A 22,768-nucleotide genomic window follows, 5' to 3' on the forward strand; every position below is an offset into this window, starting at 1 on the left:
GAAATACAGACGTGATGGCAGGAGCGGGAGGTACCATCTAGAACCATGAGGTGGAAGCCGCATCGTAAGGACAGAAGAGCAGCAACATAGGAGGAACTAAGGCCCTGATGATTATGGAGCTGCCATACCAGCCCTGGACCATCTCCCTGAACTTTGACCCACAAAAGAAGTTAACTTTTCATTTAAATCACTATTTAGGTCTCTTTGTTGAAGAGGCCGACTTTATATCCCAACGAATATAGATGAACACACAAATCCCTGTAAAGCAATGTCAAACAGCTCAGTAGCCCCCATCTGTGTAATGGCAGGACCCCAGCAAGATGTCCTCCATTTACTCCAGTGAGCTACCAGAAGATGCTTCACAAGTGACCTACAACCAGTTTATTAACTTGCACACTTGCTCTGTTCTTCCCTTTCTGCTCCCTGTCATCGACATTGCCCTCAGTGTGGCGAGCCTTGTTGCCTTCACAGCCCATCACAAGAAGGCCAAGAGTACTATCTCTTCCACTTCCAAACCCTCCAGACTTCCGGGTGAAGAGAGGGCCAAAAGCTCTTTGCAAAGGCCAAAAGGGACCCCTTTACAATTCTAGCCACTCTGCGCCTCCTGGTGCATCTGGGCAGCTCTACCCAGAGCCCCTCCAGATGCTTGTGTTAGTTTTGGATTCTCCCTCTTCACCAAAGGGCACAGTCCATCCATAGGGCCAGCCCAGGGGAACATCCCTTCCAAACTCCTCCTTCTCTTCTTTCTGTCGCCACCAAGGCTCTTCCTCCTCCATTGCTCACCAACCAAAAGCTCACTAACATGTGCATAAAGGGAAATAGACCTCAAGATGCATTGAAGGTGTGGTAGGGGAAATGCTGACAACAGGCAGCTGAAGTTAAAACCATATATGTAGGAAAAGACGTGTGTGTGTGTGTGTGTGTGTGTGTGTATTGTGTGTTGACGTTGAGGATTCTGTAGCAGCAGGAGTAACCATGAAAGGCTTCACGAAAGAAGCATTATCTCCAGATCCAAGCCAGTTATATGGAGCTCAGAGAGACTTCCAGCTTCCCATCCACTCCAAATTCTTAATAGGTAGCCAGATAACAGAGTGAATAGGAAAACTGACAGACAAACTGAAGAGTCTGTTTTTCCTTAATCCAGTTGTTTTGGTTCATTTATCAAGAGTTCATAATACAAAAGTGCCTAGAGGGACCATAAAGAAAATGTCAATGAGTGAAGTGAAAACCTTGGACACAGGTGTCCCACCCAAGCTGACAGTGGATACTCAGATCCTGCTAACTGTTGCCATGTAGGAATGGGGACCCAGACCAGATTAAGTCAGACTTGCCAAAGCAAATGAGCAAGACATCCTAGTTTTTTATGTGAACTATCCCAATTCTTATTTTTTAAATACTTTTTTGGAAATATCCCATTTTTTAAATGCTGATCATTAACTCAAATCTTTTTAAATCACTTCAGTGGGCCAAATTAAATTCATTTTTGGACCACATTCAGCCTGCATCCTGAATTTTGGGACCATGTTTGTATCTGTACTTAATGTTTGTTAAATACTTGCTTTGAGCAGGCCATTGTATTAGCTCCAGGTGGAATGTGTATACATGTGCATGGAGAGAGTTATAAAAACAAGGTCACTGTTCTCAAGGAATTTATAAACTATAAGGGCAGATATGAAGATATGACATAGACACATACAATCGCAGAGAGGAGGAAGTCACATCTTATTTTGGGAAGTCAGAGATAGCTGCTTGGAGGAATCACCACTTCCAGAAAGAGAAGCCAGAAGAGATGAAATTTAGGAAAGGGTGAGGTGGGTCAACAACACCAAGTGCTACCCAGCGATTACAGAGGACAAAATCAGGGATGGTTATGGACGTTGACAATCAGGAGGCCATCGGCCATGGAGGAAAGGGTATTTTTAGAGGGTAATAGGACCAAGGAAGTGAAATTATAAGTGATACCACTTGTTGGAGAGACTCGACCACCGCAGGAAGGAAAGAGGAAGAGAGCTAAGGGATTAGCGAGACTGGAAGAGACAGGAAGCCAGTGAAATTGGGGAGGGGGGGGACATAGGAGAGGGAGACATGGGTGATGGTGAGGCAGAGACAAAGTGTAGATTCAAGGAAGGAAGAAGGAGATGGCACCAAGGGTATAGGTAGGGGGTTAACCTCGGTCAGAGAAGGAAAGCCTCTGTAAAAGGAAGGAGTCGTCGCTCGGAGGATATCACAAATCACAACACAGTCCCCAGAAGTCCTGTTTCTGAAAAACATCAGAACAGAAATCTGTGCTGAAGAGTTGTAAAGAAGTGGGGGGGGGGGGACACTTAAAATTATTTCCATGGAAGTCCAATTAAATAATAAATCTTTTTGATTGCAGGAAACATCTTTGAGAAAATAGGAACTCAGTGACAAGTTTTAAATAGGGTTGGAGGCAACACAAGTGAAGATCCATAAAGTTCAGCTTGGCTGCAGATGGAATCAAGAGCAGGGTTAGCCTAAGTGCGTCTTGGGGAATGGAAAAAATGTTCTAAGAATCCACATGAATAGAGTGGGGTTATCTGTGGGGAAGAAAGAAAGCCAATGACTCTGCAGTTATGAAACGGAAAAACAGAAGGATTAGACCACTGGAGATTATCTTAGAAAGGAGTGGGGTCGGTGGCACAGTCGCCCCTTTTCCATTCTTAGACCTCTTCCAGCCATTGTGAGAGCTCAGCATTCGTTCCTCTCCGGAGCGTGCCTTTAGTTGTCTATCCACACTGGCTCCGTGCCTGGCTTCCGCTGGCTGCTTCTACTTGACGGCTTCCTAGAAAACCCACAACTGCCTCTCTGGCATGTCACCATCCCACTAACTTGGTTTTAATAACAAGATTCAGTGCTTTAACTTGTGCTACTTACCTCGCTCGTGGCCTCCGACAGATTTCTGTGATTGTTTCTGAGGCAATATCATGGGCAGAAGGTGACCTAGAAATAACACCTAGCATTTGTCACGGCACATACCTACTATGTGCCAAGCTGGGCCTCGCATACAACCATTATGGCGGTCCATCATGACAGTAACCCTCTCTCCAATCTCTGCCCCCTTACCAGCTGTGTGACCTCAGGGAAGCTTCTTACCCTTTCTTCAGTTTCTTTATCATAAAATGCAATAATAATAATAAAGTCTATGTCATAGAGTTGCGAAGATTAAATGAGTTTGACACACTTAGTGTGCTTAAATAGTGTTTAGTACGCAGTAAGCTCCCAATAAATGTTCACTGTTATTATTAAGGAGGGGCCATTATCATCTTTATTTTCTTTGTGAGGAAACTGAGGCAAAGCTTGTTTAACTCATTTCCCCAATGTTAACACAGCCAGCTGGTAAGAGGTGGACCTGAATGATGCCAGAGTCCTTCTTTTTATACAAGAAACCAGTTAGAATAGTGAGCTGACTCCAAGCTTTGAGAAAAGGAGCTAAGTCAGCCAGTGATTTAGGGAAGATGTCTTCTGTGTCCATCCTCAAGTCCCTAGGGCCACCACTCGTTGCTGGTAGGTGAGAGAATGGCTACAAAGCGATCTTCAGCAATAATGTCATGGTACTTCTTGAGATAAATGGAAGAAATCTATGTCTAGTAATACATATTCCTAACATGGTAAATGATTGCAGGAATGCCCTTGGATACACATGGCTGCAGCTGGCCTCAGGTCTACACTGGCTGTTGGCCAGAAACATCAGGGTTTTTTGTTTTTTTTTTGTCAGGTGACTCTCCCTTCAGGGTAGCTCACAAGAGGGCTTCCTCCAGAACAAGCAAATGAGAGAAAGAAAGTCAGAGGACAGCCTGAGAGAAGAGCCACAGTCTCTCTGTTACCCACTATCACAAGTGACATCCATCCCATCTGTCAGATTCCATTCACCAGGATTGTGGCACTAACTCCAGCCCACCCACAGGGTCAGGGCACACAAGCAGGTGATGCCAGGAGTTGGGGGGCAATTGTAGAGGCTGCCTACTGAATGAGTCTCGGATGCAAACTGTTAACTATTATCATCCAGATCACCACCTTGTTGTTAAATGTTCTTTGCACTTACCCGTCCGGTTTCCGAGGCGTATGACTACATTGGACCTTATCAGCCACTCATTCCTTTTTACGATGGTCTTCTCTAAATTTTTTGTCAACACCTCAGGTTGCGAGTGTTTGCCTTACCTTTATTTGGCTGTTGTTTTTCTCTTCTGCCACAGGCCCTCGTTACTCTGCCAAACTTCAAGTTTTCACCTTATTCTCTTCATCAAGTGTCACTTTCCCCTGGATTTATGTATCACTGAGATGAACATTGTCTGAGTAGCCACCATGTATTAGATGTCCTGACATTAACCATTCTGCTTGGCAGAATCGTTTACCGATTAAATTCCTTTGAATCAGTGACCCCGGGTTTCTAGAGTCATATTATTGGCTCTGAGGACAAACATATCAGAGATTTCTTTTGACACCACTTCTGTATTAAATCTGACATTACCTGTATAAACAGGTGGGGTAAGAACAGACCATTCCGCTTTATTGTTTTCCATTTTGCTTTTGGAACATATGATGTAGCTTAAAAAGTTGGTAATGTTTGTCCTGAATTTGCTCATCTGAAAATGATTTCAGTCGAGTAATTTAATGATTGGAACATTTTAGAGCTTTTTCCAGGGCACCAAAACTCTTAACTTGGTTTATGAATTCTGCAGCACTCTCTGGCTGACTGTTCCCAGCTGCTGCAGAGCCTTTACCAAGTCTGTCTGTAATTCCACAGATCTGGCCTCACAAAGGGGTTTTCATCCCTTTTGTTTTCTTAAAATGTTTTCCACTTGGTTTTTAGGATCAGGCTCTGATCATGGTAAAATAACGGAGACAGAAATATTCCTAGGGGGGTAGATATTACTATAAACATTACTTACTAATCATTTGGCGGAAGAACCCTTGAACCTGGGGTGTGGGAGCATCCAAAACTCTTTCCGAAGGTCCGACAGGATTCTGTTGAGCAAGAAGATTAATGGAAAGGAAGCTGCCAGAATAATGGCTGCAGTGGATGTTACCACTACTTTCTGCCTGCTTATTAGGAATAAAAAAATAATACATAGTAATTTGTGGATTATGTGAATAATGCATGAATTTGAAGATGATTCTTAGCTAAATTCAAAGTGTCCTAATTCTGGGAGTAAATATCACGTCAGCCACCACGATGACTCTTTTGGTGAGGCTCTCGTTAACAAAGCAGTCTTCATCACGCACTATCAGGGTGAATGCTCTCTCGCCCTCAACAAATGCTTTCTTCCTTTCTCTTCTCTCCCTCACTTGGGGCATTCTCTATGCTTCTTTTGTATTCTAGACAGGATTTTATCTCAAAAGCTATGAGCCTTACTAACGTTAAGCTGTTTTAAAGAGCTGGACATATGTCAAGAAGAAAACTATTCAGGGCAGGGTTCCAGAAAATACATACCCAAATGATTTCATTCCTAGCTCAATCACATGGTGTTGTCCTTGGCTGAAATGTGGCGATTAATATTCCCTTCAAATTCTCAAACAGCTAGAAGCTTCTTAAAGGGTTGAGGTTTGTGGCAGAGAGTTTTGCTTAAATTTTTAAATTGTTGTTCCATTATAGCAGAAAGTTATTTTTAGTTCATTCTTCTGTATTCTTTGTTCAATAATGTCTAATCCTGAGCAAGGAGAGGCCTCCCAAATTAAGTCACAGATCAGTTAAGGCTAAAGTGAGATTTCTGCTCTTTAATTAATAGTCTTTGACAAGGAGGACAGAAATTCTGGTTTATATAGTTAACAGGCAACAACTTTGGACTCAGGTAAACTGAGGCAATGTGCTCTGCTAAAAAGAGCAGAGAACCAAACTTCTAGAAGGTCTTGGAACTCCTCAGTTTAATTCAACATTTACCAAGAAGTTGTTTTATTGAGGATTCTTTGCTGTCAGCAGAACTACGATGATAATAAGACATGATTTCTTGCCCTAAAGGACCTCAGAGTGTGTGCTTGATGGGGGTGGGGTCCGGGGAGGCAAACACATGAATAAATAATAAGAATAAGACTTGACACTAGACAAGTAAGATAAATAAATGTCTGTTGAACATCAGGCAGAACATGTATAACATGGTAGTGAGTCTCCTTTTTTAAATTATACTTTTTATTTTTCCCTTTATTTTCACAATAATATCATAATAATTCTTATTTCTATCTTACTTTTTCTATTGTTCCTTCCAACTTCTATTAATTCTACCTAAACAGTCTTCTTTAAGTTTTTATTTTAATTCCAGTTATGTAACATACGTATATTATGTTACTAATATATATATTAGTTTCATATGTACATATGAATATAATACAATATATATATTCGTTTCAGGTGTACAATATAGTAACTTAACACTTCCATACATCACTCTGTGCTCATCACAAGTGCACTCCTTAACCCCAATCACCTATTTCACCCATTACCCCACCCTCCAATTCCCCTCTGGTAGCCATCAGTGTTTGTTTCTATAGTTAAGAATCTGTTTCTTGGTTTCCTTTCTCTCTCTCTTTTTTGCCCCTTTGCTCATTTGTTTTGTTTCTTAAATTCCACAGATGAGTGAAATCATATGGTATTTGTCTTTCTCAGACTGCTTTTCATTTAGCATAATACTCTCTAGCTCCATCCACGTCATTGCTGGTGGCAAAATTTCATTCTTTTTTTATGCCTGAGTAATATTCAATTATATATATATATATATACATATATATATATATATATCTTCTTTATCCATTCATCAATCAGTGGACACTTGAGCTGTTTCCATAGTTTGGCTATTGTAGATAATGCTGCTATAAGCATCAGGGTGGATGTACCCCTTCGAATTAGTATTTTTGTATTCTTTGGGTAAATACCTAGTAGTGCAATTGCTGGATTGCAGGGTAGTTCTATTTTTAACTTCTTGAGGACTCTCCATACAGTTTTCCAGAGTGGCTGCACCAGTTTGCATTCCCACCAACAGTGCAAGAGGGTTCCCCTTTCTCTGAATCCTCACCAACACCTGTTGTTTCTTGCGTTGTTGATTTTAGCCATTCTGACAGGTGGGAGGTGGTACCTCATTGTAGTTTTGATTCACGTTTCCCTGATGATCAGTGCTGTTGAGCATCTTTTCATGTGTTTGTTGACCATCTGGGTGTCTTCTTTGGAAAAATGTCTATGCATGTCTTCTGCCCTTTTTTTAAATTGAATTATTTGGTTTTGAGGTGTTGAGTTTTATACATTCTTTATATACTTTGGATACTAATCCTTCATCAGATATGTCATTTGCAAATGTCTTCTTCCATTCTGTAGGTTGCCTTTTAACTTTGTTGATTGTTTTCTTCACTGCGCAGAAGCTTTTTATTTTGATGAAGTCCCAATAGTTTATTTTAGCTTTTGTTTCCCTTGCCTCAGGAGACATATCTAGAAAGAAGTTGCTATGGCTGATGTCAAAGAGGTTACATACTGACTGTGTTCTCCTCTAGGATTTTTACGGTTTCAGGGCTCACATTTAGGTCTTTACTTCTTTATTTTGAAAGAGGGAGAAAGACAGAGAGAGACAGAGAGAGCACACAAGCAGGGCAGGGACACAGGGAGAGAGAGAATCCCAAGCAGGCATCATGCTGTCAGCACAGAGCCCCGCATGGGGCTGGAACCCACAAACTGTGAGATCATGATCTGAGCTGAAGTCAAGAGTTGGACACTCAACTGACTGAGACACCCTGGTGCCCCTCACATTTAGGTCTTTAATCCATAAAAGGGCAACATGTCTTGACCTTCAAAATATATGGTATGGAAATCAATGAAATTCAAACTCTGCAAGTACATAATTCAGTGAGTGAATCAAATTATGTACTCTATTTTATCTTTGTGTGGGGGGAAAAAAACCCAACCAGGAATAGCTGACTAAAGATATTATAATTGATGAGACCTATCTCTACTTCTAAAATCCTCAAAGGAGGGGCGCCTGGGTGGCGCAGTCGGTTAAGCGGCCGACTTCAGCCAGGTCACGATCTCGCGGTCCGTGAGTTCGAGCCCCGCGTCGGGCTCTGGGCCGATGGCTCGGAGCCTGGAGCCTGTTTCCGATTCTGTGTCTCCCTCTCTCTCTGCCCCTCCCCCGTTCATGCTCTGTCTCTCTCTGTCCCAAAAATAAATAAAAATAAATAAATAAATAAAATAAATAAAAAAAATAAATAAATAAAATAAAATCCTCAAAGGAGTTCTAAAATATGGGCATTTGAGGTCCTTTCCGGACATTGGGAGTCATTTGGTCCATGATGCATAGTAAAAATGAGGATAGCATCCGTGATGGTTTTCCCCAAATTGTGCCCATTCCTAGGCTGAGAAGCCATGAGAATTCAGTCCCAATATTGTGTTCAGTCTCCCAAGGGAGCCCACAAAGCACTCCAGGGACAGAAGCTTGGGCAACTGGCCATTGGAGCCTTAGCCCATGTTCCAACGAGTAGAAGGAGAGCCCAGGGGTTAAGGAAAGCTAGGATGATTCCAGATACTGAAAATGAATGTGCTTCAAACCTGCAGAAAGAGAAAACTATTTTTTGTCCTCCCACAGACTGGATTTTGCCCCTACCCCCTTCCACTGATTTTTCCTCCCTGGCCATCCCTAAGTCTCTGAATTCTGCCCATACTGTTCAATGCACACATCAATCTTTCCATTCTTTGAGCAGTTGAGCAGCTAACTCTTTTCTGTGTCCTAGACATACATCTTGGCTCCTCAATCATATTCTAAGCTAAGACACTCATCCATCCAAAACTGGAGCACCTACTATATGCCAGGCATCACGCCCAGTGCTGGGACACCACGGTGAACAAGGTCTCTGCCCTAAAGATGCAGACTAATAAAGGACACAATTATACACTATGAAAAGTGTGAGGGAGGGAATTAGCAGGTGTTATGATAGAAAATAATAGGCAGAACATCTCAGAGGAGGCAACCTGGACACCGAGACCTAAAACAAGAGCAAAGGTGAGCCACACAAAAAGGGCAGAGGTTAGAGGACATTCCAGGCAGAGGCACTGTAAAGGAACAGGACTGTAAAGGAACAGCACTGTAAAGTGGAAGGACTTTGGCCTCCTCAAGGAAGTGCAGATGGCCAGCGTGACTAAAGCGAGCAAGGTGGGAGGAAGCAGGAGCTGAGGCTGGAGGTGAGCAGGGCTGCAGCTGGACCCCAATGTTACATTTATATTCATTCAACTTTGGTGCCCAGTCCATGCCTCCCTTCAGTGATCCCCTTAACGCCCAGCACAGACCTTTGCTCAGGGTAAACTTTCAGCAAATACTAGACAGCTGAAATGATTGAGAGGCTCCAGTCTTGCACCACCCCCACCCCCAGCACCCCCCACCCATCATTCATTATCTGACCAACTTCAGAGTCAGGACTCAGGACAGCTGCTCCTCAATCCTTGTGTTTGATCACGTCCAGCCCTCATCCATGCTTTTCCCAGGAAATGGGGAGCTCAGTGGATGAGAATGACTTTGGTGAGCACATCTCATCGCTGATCGGCTTTCTTTTTCTTTCAGCTTTATTGAGGTGTAATTGACAAATAAAATGGTAAGATAGTTAAAGTGTACAACGTGATGATTTGATATAAGTATGCATTATGAAGGGATTCCCCCATCAAGTTAATTAGCACATCCATCACCTCATGGATTTACCTATTTACTTATTTATTTAGTGAGAATATTTCAGTTCTTCTCTCTTAGCAAATTTCAATTATACCATACAGCGTTATCAAACCAATTTGCTTCTCAGAGGTGGTCCAGCAGTGCAATGAAAGTCTGAGACTTGGGAGCCAGGCTTCTGGAGATTCTTACCCTGGTTCATTCTCCTCCAAGCTGTGCACTGTGGGGTAAATCAGTCCACTTCCTGAGCCTCAGATTCCTTTCCTGTAAAATGGGACTATTAAGAGTGCTTTCGCCTAGGGTTTCTGTGAGGATTAAAATGTATGACGCATGAAAAGCCCTTCACACAGAGCCTGGCACATCATGAGCTCTTAATCAATGATTCGCTATTGGTGTTTTATTATTAGCATTAGCATTATCAACCATGGCCCTTAAAATACCCCAAATTTCCAATTCCACCCTTCCCTTTTCTATTTGGAGAAACCCTGGGACACAGCTGGATGCCTCTTCCCCTGTGATGGCTTCTTAGACACCGCGGGGGGGGAAAAGCAGTGACTCACTCCTCTCTCGGCCACTGCAGTGATCTGTGTGCTCTGCTTCAGTGACATTTGATACTCACTGCAGTGCATGGCAATGGTCTGTCTCCCCTGTGTGACTGTGGAGTCCGTGAGAACAAAGGCAGTGACTTTGTGCAATAACTGTCGAATCAAGGTTCACATTTTTTTACATTTTAACATCTCTGAACTCGAGGATGCATCTTACGAACAATGGCATGGTGCAGTCAACTGACAGTTCTCTTTTCTTAGCATCATATGAAATAATAACGTGTCTTACAACAGATGGCATCTTACGTTAGATAAATATGATAGCTCTGGGGACCGGCTTCAGAGACACACTGCTGGGGTCTCCTATTTGGTACGTGACCTTGAGTGAGTTACATACTTAACCTCTCTCTACTGCGGTTTCTGATCTGTGCACTAGACATAACAATTGTATCTCCCTCAGCCAGTAGTTGTAAGGCGTCACTGACTTAATATATTGTAAGGCATTTAGGATAGTGCCTGGCACACTTTAACATTGTAGAATTATTGGCTACTGTTCTTTGTGTTCCTGGTGGCTAGGGTGGTAACTGGCCAGACTGGGGGCTTAATAAATATGTGACAAATAAGTAAAAGAGCAAAAGAACTCACTAACCTTGACAGCCATAGGAGCAGAGGCTCCGCTCTTCCTTTGAGAGGTTCCTGCACCCAGCTGCTTGCTCCCACCTCCACCTCCGGCATCACACCCCCAGTCAGCCACCCAGATAATAGGGGTTCCAAGGACAGGTGGTTTCAGTCCAATATGGGCTCCGACAGACAGACAATCTTTGCTTCGGGGCTCAACATCAACCCCACCCAGACTCTCAGAGCTGGACCACACAGAGGCCTGAGATTCTTCCTATCCATCTTCCTTCCTTCCTTCTCTTCTTCAACAGCTATCGAACTTCTATGTGGTGTGGGACACTCCCCGCCCCCCGCCTTCTCCTGTTCCTCCCCTAAATCCCTCACAGACCTTTCCTTCCCTCAGTCTCTTCCTTGTCTAATTCCACCTTGGCCTCTGCTTCTCAGAGGGCCCCTCCTGAAGGACACAGTAATGCCTACCTGGACCCAAGCAGTGCTTCTGCGTCTCCTGCCTCGTCAAGCGTAATGCTGCCAGAGGAGAAGCAACAGAGATAGGAGGATGTGGAACAGCCCAGGAAGAGCTCAAACCCACTGAAAACCCAGTGCCATTGGGCACAACCGTGTCAGGATTTCAGCAAGCATGCACAAAGCCATATTTGCTTACTGAGGAAAACCCCTTCTCCCTTGGAGGCCCCAGAAAGGCTGTCTGAAACCCCGCTGTAAAAGGCAAAACTAAGCGGGGAACCTGAGCCACGGTCTCTCCCCTCCTGCCCTGTGGTGGACCTGGAAACCTTGAGAACATTTCCTCGGTTCTTTGTGCCCTCTGCCAACCAGACCATACCTCACTTGGGTTGTGTCTGAGCAGAGCCGCCAGAAATTCTGTCATTGGGATCTTTTCTTGGCCAGGAGCCAAAGAAGCCCCGTTTTATACTCTGTTACCAAGAATAGATTCTGTTTCCTCCCAATCCTGTGCTTAATTCAAGAGTAGCTAAAAATGCTAGGTCAACACACATGCTATTTTTATTCCCACCTCCCATGTGCACACCCTTCTCCGCTTCGAAACGGTAGCCTTTCAAATCCTGGAGTTACACATCAGCCCAGTTGTTGCCATGGAAAAAATGAAAATAATGCTTTCTCTCAATCAGATGGGCACTTGTTTCTATGGCCTGCCCCTTCCTCACCTGGCCTTCCCGTCTCACTGCCTCTCTCAGGACAAGGACCACATGAAAAAAGGAGGCTTTGGTTTCTGTCCAGAGAAACCAATGACTACTGGAGACAACTCATAGAGGCCTCAAGTTTGGCTTATGCTTCAGCCACCACCATTACCAGACCTGAATTCCAGGACAGCCCTTTACCCGTTAGAAGTATACCATCTCAGGAGGCCTCCCTGCCGGAAAGGCCCAGATAGCTTACAAATGACTAACACATAACACGTACTCAGGAAATCATTTTGAAATGCCAAATGGATCCTGTACCATGTTAGTATGTAAAAATGGAAAACCAATAAAATGGAAGGTAACTGTTTGTATTTTTTAAAAAATGTTGTGTTTTGCATGGTTGATAATATTTCTTTAAATAGCCAACTCTCTTTGCACCTGGGTGGCTCAGTCGGTTTAAGCATCCAACTTCGGCTCAGGTCATGATCTCATGGTTTGTGAGTTCGAGCCCTGCATCGGGCTCTGTACTGACGGCTCAGAGCCTGGAGCCTGCTTTGGATTCTGTATGTCCCTCTGTCTCTCTCTCTGCCCCTCCCCTGCCTGTGCTGTCTCTCTCTCTCTCTTACACCCTCTCTCAAAAATAAACAAAAGCATTTCATAAATAAATAGCCAACTCTCCAAGCACAGACACGGGAGGGTGACTTTACACAGATGCACATTTTTAGAGTAATTTTTGAGAGACTTATCTACGGTGAAAAGCTAGGCATTGACGCTCCCTCTCCAGCTGCAAAGGCTTCTTTCTTCTCAGCTTCTAGGTTGGAGTTCACAGGCTCCCAGGCGGTGGAAGAGTGACTTGAGCCTGGACGCACCAGGCTGCTCTTAGTTGAAGGATCTCTGTGGGCCAACGAATGGCTCTCCTGCCAGCACCCACCCCACCCCAACCCCCCTTCCCTGAGCTCTGGGTCAGGGACGTGTTTGCACCTGGAAGGGGTTTGGGCAGGGCTGGTTAGGATTAAAGGTGCCCAGAAATTTGAGAGGACTGGGGAGCCAAGGTTCTGAAGAAGCATGCTGATTCAGACCCTAAAAAGGATCACATTCCATCCCGCCTAGGTGCTGACTATGCCCTCCAGGGATCGTCTTGAGGAAGAGTTCTCAGTTGGGGATACACATTAGATTCATGCCCGATTTTGTTTTTAATGCTAAAGGCACGGCCCTCTGCCCAGAGATGCTAATTCATTTGGAGATAGGGCCCTGGGAATGAGTGTTTTTGAAAAACTCCCCCTGGTGATTTGAACATGCAGCCACCGAGAACCCCTGTAGTAAACAGCTGGTCACCCACCACCTGACCACACTTCTTGGGCCTCGGTCAGAACGAGACAGGCTTTTGTGAAGAGAAATTTAGGAGCAATGACAGCATGTGTGGTGTCTGGGGAACAAACATATCCATTGTATGGACATCTTCACGTGTGTAAAATGTATATTTAAGTGTATACAATGTGTGTGATACATATGGATGCAGGCAAAACCAAAAATAGCCTTGGTCTTGAGAGTTTCCTCATGAGACAACTTTTAGGTTTTGAATTCTATTTTTTTTTCCTGCTACTATTTTAAAACATTGATATTATGGACAAACATGGTAGGATTCCATTTATATGAGGTACAAAGAATAATCAAATTCGGACACAGAAAGTTAGAATAGTGGTTCTCAGAGGCTTGGGGAAGGAAGGGGATGGGGAATTACTGTTTAATGGGTAGAATTTCATTTGGGAAGATGAAAGTGTTCTGGAGATGGATGTTGGTGATGGTTGCACAACCATATGTATTCACTTAATGCAAATGAACTGTATACCTAAAAGTAGTTAAACTGAGGTGCCTGGGTGGCTCAGTCAGTTAAATGTCTGGCTCTTGCTTTTGGCTCAGGTCATGATCGCATTGTTCATGAGTTCGAGCCCTGCATTGGACTCGGTGCTGATAGCACAGGACCCTGCTTGGGATTGTCTTTCTCTCTCTCTGAAAATAAATTTTAAAAACTAGATAAACTGATTTTTTTTCAGTTGAATTACAAGATGTTGTATCATTTTGGATAACTTTTAAGGTTCCAAGTTTAACAAGCTCCCGTGATGCATATAGCGTTGCACCGAATCTTGGAAATAAATCAGTTCCTTCTTCCCTTAGATACCTCAGAGGTAATCTCCGCTTCCTGCCTGTGGGTTCTTTAGACTAGGGACCAATACCCAGAGATCTCCACTCTAAATGTATTGCTCCCCAGAAGCCTTTGAGACTTTCAACAGAGCTGCTCACAAAAGTTGTCACCTATTCCTCCCACCTCCACCACCGAGACCCTCATCTCACAGCTATTCGTAACCATCCAGAAATTCTCAGGGGCTTTTTAATTCATAGGCCTCATGAACCACCACAGCCAGCTCTGAGGATGTTTGAATGGAGCATCAGGGTTTGTATGTAGGGAAAGAAGGGCGGTAAAGTGGGACTTCAGATGTCTTTGAGCATAGGGTAAGTGAACACAAAGAACGAATTAGTTCCAATTTTGCCAAATGAATGGCACTTAAATGACAATAGCATAAGTGGCCAAAATGAATCAGCTCTTTCATTTATGCATACTTCAAAAAACTATGGAGGAGCCACGATGAGCCAAGACTTGTCATAGTGGCATTGCAAGGACTCTGAGAAGTCCCCGACCAGTTGCAGAGATTAAATGGGCTCTAATTGTAGAACATGAGAAGGGCCATAAGCAAGGTTCAAATACCACTCTTTTTCTTGCAAGGGCCAGAAATACATCAAGGCTTAAGTTAAAAAGGATGTACTGGCTCACAGGATAGAAAAGTCCAAGGCAAGTTTGCTTTCAAACAAAGCTGGATGCTCGTCCTCAACCTCTTTTGAATTTCTCCTCTTATCTCTTAACTCTCTATAGTCTTTGTTCAGGGACAAGCTCACTGTAGTGGTGATCAGAATGCTCTAAGCTAACTTCCTACACGATTAGCAAATTCCACTTGAAGAGAGCTATTTTCTAAGAGTGCCAACTAGAATTCTAGAAGTCTTAGTGAGATAAAGTACCTATCTCTAAAACTGGAAGGATGAGGAAACACAGGGGTTGGCTCTACCCAAACTATATAGATTAGGTGAGGGGTGGAGGAAATGTTTCCCAGTGGCAATAGAGCTACCCTAACCAGAAGAGGGGATGGAACCTGGCCAAACAATTCTTCTCACCACACTGTGGAAGTTTAGATGAGGTAATAGGCCTGATCTCCTGGAGGAAATCAGAGAAGGCTTCTCAAAGGGACCAGTATTTAAATCGACCTTAAAGACCTTAAAAATGGGTAGGATCTGGTCATGGAAGGAAGAAAAGGTTGAAAGAAAGAGCTCACCATGGTAAACAAACAAACAAACAGAACAGCAAGAAAAGTATGAATACTAATCAATGATTTTAGATGAGAAGATTCTGTGTGATCAGTCTATTATTAGGTGGTACAAGTTGGTCCAGAGAGAACAACACTGAATTGAGGCAGGTTAGATCCCTGAACCCAATTCAGAAAACTGCCTTGGACGGTTTTGGTCTTTCAATGATGATAATAGGATTTCTTGAAAATGAGCAGGGCAAGAAATGATGCAATTTTACGTGACCTAAATGTCACATCATAGTCACTCTTGATCAAAACACACAATATACCTATAGAAGTTGCTGAGGAAGACTATTCTTTAGGTTGGAGTATAATTTGTGAAGTAAATTTTCTTTTGGCACTCTTGGACTTTTGTTTTGCCTTCTAATGTACAGTGAGACAAGGGAGAACTTTACCCATTACAAGACTTTCAATGAGCCTCATGTAAAAAAACAGGTAAGAGTTTGAAGTACAAGATACTAAATAAGAAAGCAAAATCAGGTCTTAGGGTTTGGATATTTTCTTTTGTTTTACTTTTTTGCCCATGAAAAATATAATAGAAGTCCACAAAAAGGATTATTTAGGAAAAACAGAACTCCATGGCCTGCTTCAGCTGCCATTCTAAGAGCACCTTTTCAGATACAAGTTCTCTTCCAAAAAATTCTTGGAAATTCTGAGAGGTTTTGTAATATTGAATGTTTTCAAGGCTCAAAGCCTGAGCAAGACAATAGCATCAGACCTAAAAATGCTTCCAAATGTCTAAGGTTCTCGTATTTAAAATTTTTAAATCCCAACTATATTTGTCTTGAACCCAATCCATGGTCCTGAAAGCAGTGAATTTTTATTTCATTGGACACTCCTCCTTACGGACCCACTCTACATGGGAGGCAGTTCTGATAAACCGTAAGTAACCATGGCTCTCCAGGTGTTCCCTCAACAAATGCAAAGAACCGGCAAGTAGAGCCAAAGAGCTCAAGGAACAAAACCATAGCCAATATTTATTCTTGGTTTTTGTCACTACATCTTTCATGCGTTCATATTTTCTTTTACCGTTAAATATACAGTAACCAAAACTATTAATATACACATAAAGAAAACACGTGCAGCATGTAAGCATGGTAGGTAGTAAGTAAGTCTAGTCAGTGGTTGGTTTCTGCACCAAGATTGATGAAAGGGGCCTGTGTGGCTTGTGCCATTCCCAAGTGGAAGAACCTCAAATGAAGAGCACTATGAGCCACAGTGAGCCAAAGAAGGCTACTAACACAAGAGAGTGTCTGTTCACACCAAGGGACGGCGCTCCTATTTTATTTTTTTCCTGAGATTTCCCTTTGTCCTGGTCTCCAACAAATGTCTTAAAATTAGTACAATACCAAATGAGACATGAGGAAGGAGACATAGGATAGAAGTGGGAGAAAGTATGAGTGGAATCCAGGAAGTTCTGTGGTGGAGGACTGATAAATCTCGATAAGGAGAAAGTGAACAGAAGAGTTCATCCGTCCATCTTTCCCTAAAGGGAAAAAACACATACATTTTTGGCTTTGGATAAATAGCGAAGGCTTTTGCAGAGGGGAAAGTGTCATGGGAAAATGGAAAATGTCTCTAATGTCTATAGCACATGAAATATCAAAGAGTAGTAAAATATTAAAGGGCAAGAGGGTATATCTGTAAAAAATTACAGAGCACATGTTGGACAAAAAGTAAAATTATGAGATTAAATGGTTGTGTTACTGAAATAGCACTTGGTACAGAAACTCAAACATTCCCGTTCAAATTCAGTTTCTCAGAGGTTGGGCTTCGGATGCCTGAGCACTTTCGACAGTATCTTTGCCTTCATTCTTCTTTATTCGGATAAACACAACTGCTAAAATTATACCTAAAAGAGAAAATTGAAGGTCAAAGAGATGGAATCTTAAAATGTACTATCACATTTGTTTATGAAGTAATACCCTGGTAGGAAAAAGTGACTCATGTAACTTCATTTCTTTCTGTGGGTCAACAAAGTTTCGTTGTCCTGGTGAATAAGGGATTCTAGGCATTGGCTTTCTTGGGTTCATAAGCTTATCATTTATCTTGTTCAGTAAGTACGTATCAACTCCCAAATCATATCTATGCTGGTGGCTATTGCTGGGTCTTTACCAAGAAATATAGGACCTAATGTATGTGGCTGACTAAGTGCATGAGCATCTGGCAGACTTCTTGAACTTTGGACCTACTCAGTGAATGTTGATTCCAGTCCTTCATCCTCTTCTCTAGAGGAAATAGTTCAGTGAGAACAACCAGAAAGCTGTTCTCTGACCTGTTCGCCTACCTAAAGCTCGGGTGTGTCCACACCAGTTATCACATTTTCTTTGGTGCCTTCCTCATAGCTCCAGCTTGAGTAGACTCCCTAATCTTTCTGGTTCCTCCTATCTCTGAACACCTACAAAATTACATTGTGCGTTTTAGCAGTAAATGTGTACTATAAACCAGAGACCAATATGGAAAAGGGGAGTTGTTTTAAGGAAATTAACCTGCAGTAAATTTATAGGAGGAGTCGTGGCAGAAAAGACTGGATACTCAGAGACCCATTAAGAATATTGCACTAATTCCAAGGTATCTGGGTGGCTCACTCGGTTAAGCATCCGGTCATACTCAGGTCATGATCTCATGATTCGCAGTTTCAAGCCCTGCATCGAGCTGTCAGTGCAGAGCCTGCTTTAGATTCCCTGTCCCCCTCTCTCTCTGCCCCTCCCCTGCTTTTGCTCTCTCTATCAAAAGGAAAAAAATAAACATAAAAAAAAAAAGAATCTTGCACTAATTCCAACCCTACTTTGAAAAAAGTAAGGGCATGAAACTGTAAGATCCTATTACTTCTAGCTCCAGATATCCCCAGACTTACCCAGTCTAACTTGTGGCAAAATTATGGCTTTACATGGTCGTCTGAGAAACTGCTATTTGGTGCATAAACTCAAAAAATCCTTTCAAGATGGGAGGGAGGAGAGAATAAGAAAAGGCATAGAGGTAGAAGGAAGCTTAAGTGAGTGAAAACTCAAAAGTCTAGCTCAATGAGTATGAAAGGGTATGCACCAGCCTGTGATCAGGGGGAAAAGATGATCCCCATGCATATGTTAGGATGAGTAGTGACTATGTCACAAAGGCCCTTCCATGTCATGATAATGAGGAATCTGGATGGAATGGTACAAGGAAATGAGGTCCCTTTTAGAGCTGCGAATCAGAAGATAGCAGCAGCAAAGACCAAATGCTAAGAGAACGAGTAAGAATTCTTAGAATAATCCCAGCCTTCCTTTTCAAAGAGAAAGGATGTGAAATGGTATAAACCCCTTCAGTAAAGTGGATATGACTTGGTGAAGTATCTATTTCTAATATTTAACTTATGGTGAGGACAACAATTGAAAGAGGACCTCTTTGAGCACTGAGCATTTCACAAAAAAAGAAGACGGCTAGAAGTGGGGACCCTGCTGTTTAGCCTGACCAGGGCCGAAGCAGAATAAGGCCCATGATAAGCTCGACTTGTTCTGGGGTAACAAAGAATTAGTCTACCATCATGAAAATACTCTAAGGGAAAGTCTGCAACATTTTGGGTATGTACGCGTCTCCACCGGAAGGCTAATTCTACCTGTTCCAACAACAGTAGACTGGCCTGTAAGCTCTGTGAGGGTAGGATCCATGTATATCTTGCCCATCACCTATCCCCCACATCAAGCACCATGCCTGCCGCATAGCAGGGGCACAGCTACTGCATCTCTCTCTCCTGTATCACAAAAGCTTGGACACTAGGCACAAAACATAACAATTTATGCTTTAAAGCCTCTGGTGTGATATTTCCCAACTAACCAATGATAGGTAATGGGTGGTATTAAGGCAGCAGATCTCAACTAGGAGAGTCTGATGGTTTGCTGGTAATGCATATTCCTGGCTGTTTGCCTAGAACGTCAGTAAGCAGCCAGCAAACCAGCCCCGAAGACAGACCCTGAGGTGAAGGTTTCTAAGGCCCAGAACAGGAATCCTTGAATCTGAGAAATTATACTCACCAATAACCAAAAATGTGGTCAGGAGTATACCAACTGCCATGCCCACAGTGGGCATCCCAGGCTGGTGACCTGCTGGCTGAAAACAATGTCCTTCCACACATGTGCAGAAAGTAACTAAAACGCAAAACAGTATTTGGTAAAATATATTTTCAAGCAAAAAGTTTGCAAAATCCTATATCAAAGACAGGAATTCTCTCAAACTACCCATGGTGACAGACATTATCCCAAGTTGCCTGTGGCAAAGTACCTACCTGGTAAAGAGACTACACCTTCCAACGGTGGCCGGCCACCATCACTGATGCGGATTGGGACACGGTAAAGTCCCTCTTCAAAGTTCGTGTGCTTGGTAGAAAGTTTGGCATGAGTTCCTGTCAGAATAGGGGGAAAAAATGAATGACATAAAAACACAACCTCATACCCATGTATCAACAGGAATAAAGCTCACCTTTGCAATATAATACTATGGTTGGCCAGGAAATTATTCGATATAAGTATGAGTTAAATTACCCAAAGTATCACCACTCAACATTGCCTTCCATAACGTCAAACAGGATGCCAAAGCACCCTTTAATTTCTCAATTTATGATTGCTCTGTAGAATAAATACTACTAACTATCATAGCTCTGTAGCTATGTTTTATAACATTAGGCTGAATGAAACACTGAATTAGAAAAAGAAAAAATATTTGAAGACGTAACTGCTAAATGACTTTCCAAATTAGGTAAAAACTCTAAGTCCTCAGATCCAAGAAGATTAGTAAATCCCAGGAAAAAGAAAAACAAAGTGACACTAAGGCACATAATAATCAAATTGCTTAAAACTAGTGAGAAAGATCATCCTGTGTGTGTGTGTGTGTGTGTGTGTGTGAAAAGAAAATCTTAAAAGCATCCAGAGGAAAAAGGATAAATTACATTTAAGGGAACAAGGAAGAAACGGTGCAATCCAGGACACCGGGGGAAAAACATCTTCAAAGTACTGACAGACAGAGGTCTCAATAAATTTAAAAGTATTTTAGCCAATTGTCCCCTGGTTGCTAAGCAATTAAGTTAAAAATCCATAATCAAAGATGTGGGAAATCCCCATATATTTGGGAACTATATAACACACTTCTAAGTAAGCCATGGGTCACAGAAGAAATCTAAAGGGAAATTAGGAAGTATTTGGAATGGAATGAAAATGGAAACACAACACGTCAAACTTTGTGGGCTACAGCTAACATGACACTAAGACATAAAATTATTGCACCAAATGCCCACAATAACAAAGAAAAACTTTCCAAATTAATTGCCTCAGCTTCCACCTTAATAAAAATAAAACAAGAAGAACAAATTAAATTCAACATAAGAAGAATAAAGGAAATAATAAAAATCTGAGCATTGAAATACAAAACAAAAATGCAGGAAAAAAAATCTATGAAATCAAAAGCTGGTTCTTTGAGAATATCAGTAAAATTAATGACCTCTAGCCAGATCGATCAGGAAAAAAAAAAGAGACAACCTTCCAATATCAGAATGAGGTGATGATATCACTGCAGAGTCTGTAGATTTTAGGAGAATAATAAAACCATATGACAAATAACTTTGTGCCAATAAATTAGACAAATCAAATGAAACAGACAAATCATTTAAAAGACGCAAACTAATAAGTTCAACCACGAAAAAATCTATAATTTAAATAGCCCTGTATCTATTAATGAAATTGAATTTTTTAAGCTTATTTATTTTGAGGGAGAGAGAGCATGAGCAGGGAAGCGGCAGAGAGAGAGGAAGAGGGAGAGAGAAAATCCCAAGCAGGCTCCATGCTATCAGCTCTCAACCCAACGTTGGGCTCGATCTCAGGAACCATGAGATCATGACCTGAGCCGAAATCAAGAGTTGGTCACTTAACTGACTGAGCCACTCAGGTGCCCCAAGAAGTTGAATTTTTACTTAAAACTTTTTATAAAGACAACTCTGGGCCCAAATGGCTTCATAGTAGATTCTACCAAACATTAAGAGAGAAATAAAAAACAATTCTACACAAACTCTTCCAGATAATTGAAGAAGTAGAATATTTCATAACTCATTCGATGAAGCAGCATTACTCTGACATCAAAACCTGACAAAGACATTACAAGGAAAGAAAGATATAGACCAATATCCCTCATGAATACAGATGGAGAAATCCTTAAAATTTTTGCAAATCAAATCCAGCAATACATAAAAATGCTAATATTTCACCACCAAGTAAGCATTATACCAGGAAGAGATTGGTTTAAGATCTAGAAGTTGATTCCAAAAGTTGATTGACACAATTCACCAAATCAATAGACCAAAAAAATCAACCATACAATCATCTCAATAGATGCAAAAGAAGTACATGAAAATTTTAGCATCCATTCCTAGTTAAAAAAAAACAAAAACAAAAAACAAAACAAAACAAAAAACCTCTGTGCAAGTTAGGAACAGAAGATAAACTCCTTGATCTGATACAAAAAAACTATAACAAACTTTATACTTAATGGTCAAAGCCTAAGTGCTTTCTCCCAAGATCGGTTTATTTCTACTCTCACTACTTTGATTCAACATTCTACTGATGGTTTTAGCCAGTAATAAAAAAATAAAGAAATAAAAGTCATCTGGTTTGGAAAGGAAATTAAAATGCTATTATTTGCAGACAATATGATTGTCCATGTAGAAAATCTTTGGAGGGGCGCCTGGGTGCTCGCTCAGTCAGTTAAGCTCAACTTCAACTCAGGTCATGATCTCATGGTTAGTGAGTGTGAGCCCCATATCAGGCTCTGCACTGACAGCTCAGAGCCTGGAGCCTGCTTTGGATGCTGTGTTTCCCTGTCTCTCAGCCCCTCCCCTGCTCATGCTCTGTCTCTCTCTGTCTCTCAATAATAAATAAATGTTAAAAAAAAAAAAAAAACTAAAAAAAAAGACACTGTTACAAAATGCAAACGCAAGTCATAACCCATGAGAAAATATTTGCAAACATATATCTGACAAAGAACTGATACCTCGATTATAGAAAGAATGCTAGAAGTCAACAATAGAAGGCCAACAGCCAAATTTTTCAAATGGGCATAAAATTTGACCAGCCCCTCCACCTGTGAAGATATATGGGTGGCAAATAAACACATGAAAAGATGCTCAACACCATTAGTCTTTAGGGAAACTTACATTAAAACCATAATGAAATGCTACTGCACTCCCACTAAAATGGCTACAATTAAAAAAAACCAAGCAGAGCAAGTATTGGGAGGAATGTTGAGTAACCAGAACCCTCATAGACTGCTGCAGATGTAGAACGTTACAAACTGGAAAGCAATTTGCCATTTTCTGAAAACTTTAACCATACAGCTACCATATGACCCAGCCATTCCACTTCTAG

At 41.9% G+C, this 22,768-nt stretch overlaps 1 protein-coding gene across 5 annotated transcripts in view; it reads right to left on the reverse strand.

Annotated features, from left to right (window-relative positions):
- Positions 1-16,334: 16,334 nt before the first annotated feature.
- Positions 16,335-22,768, reverse strand: part of CDH17 (cadherin 17) — a 73,666-nt gene continuing 67,232 nt past the window's right edge. For 4 of the 5 annotated variants that reach the window (XM_058698579.1, XM_058698578.1, XM_058698575.1 and 1 more), the window contains exons 16-18: positions 19,645-19,761; positions 19,394-19,507; positions 16,335-17,235 (exon numbers count right to left, since the gene is read on the reverse strand). In XM_058698579.1, the coding sequence (XP_058554562.1) occupies positions 17,135-17,235; positions 19,394-19,507; positions 19,645-19,761 (332 nt within the window). In that variant the 3' untranslated portion in view covers positions 16,335-17,134. Of the gene's footprint in view, positions 17,236-19,286; positions 19,508-19,644; positions 19,762-22,768 lie in introns of those variants that run through there. The other variant, XM_058698576.1, reaches the window with a different exon arrangement.

Source organism: Neofelis nebulosa, chromosome 14, assembly GCF_028018385.1.
Source record: "Neofelis nebulosa isolate mNeoNeb1 chromosome 14, mNeoNeb1.pri, whole genome shotgun sequence".
NCBI lineage: Eukaryota > Metazoa > Chordata > Mammalia > Carnivora > Felidae > Neofelis > Neofelis nebulosa.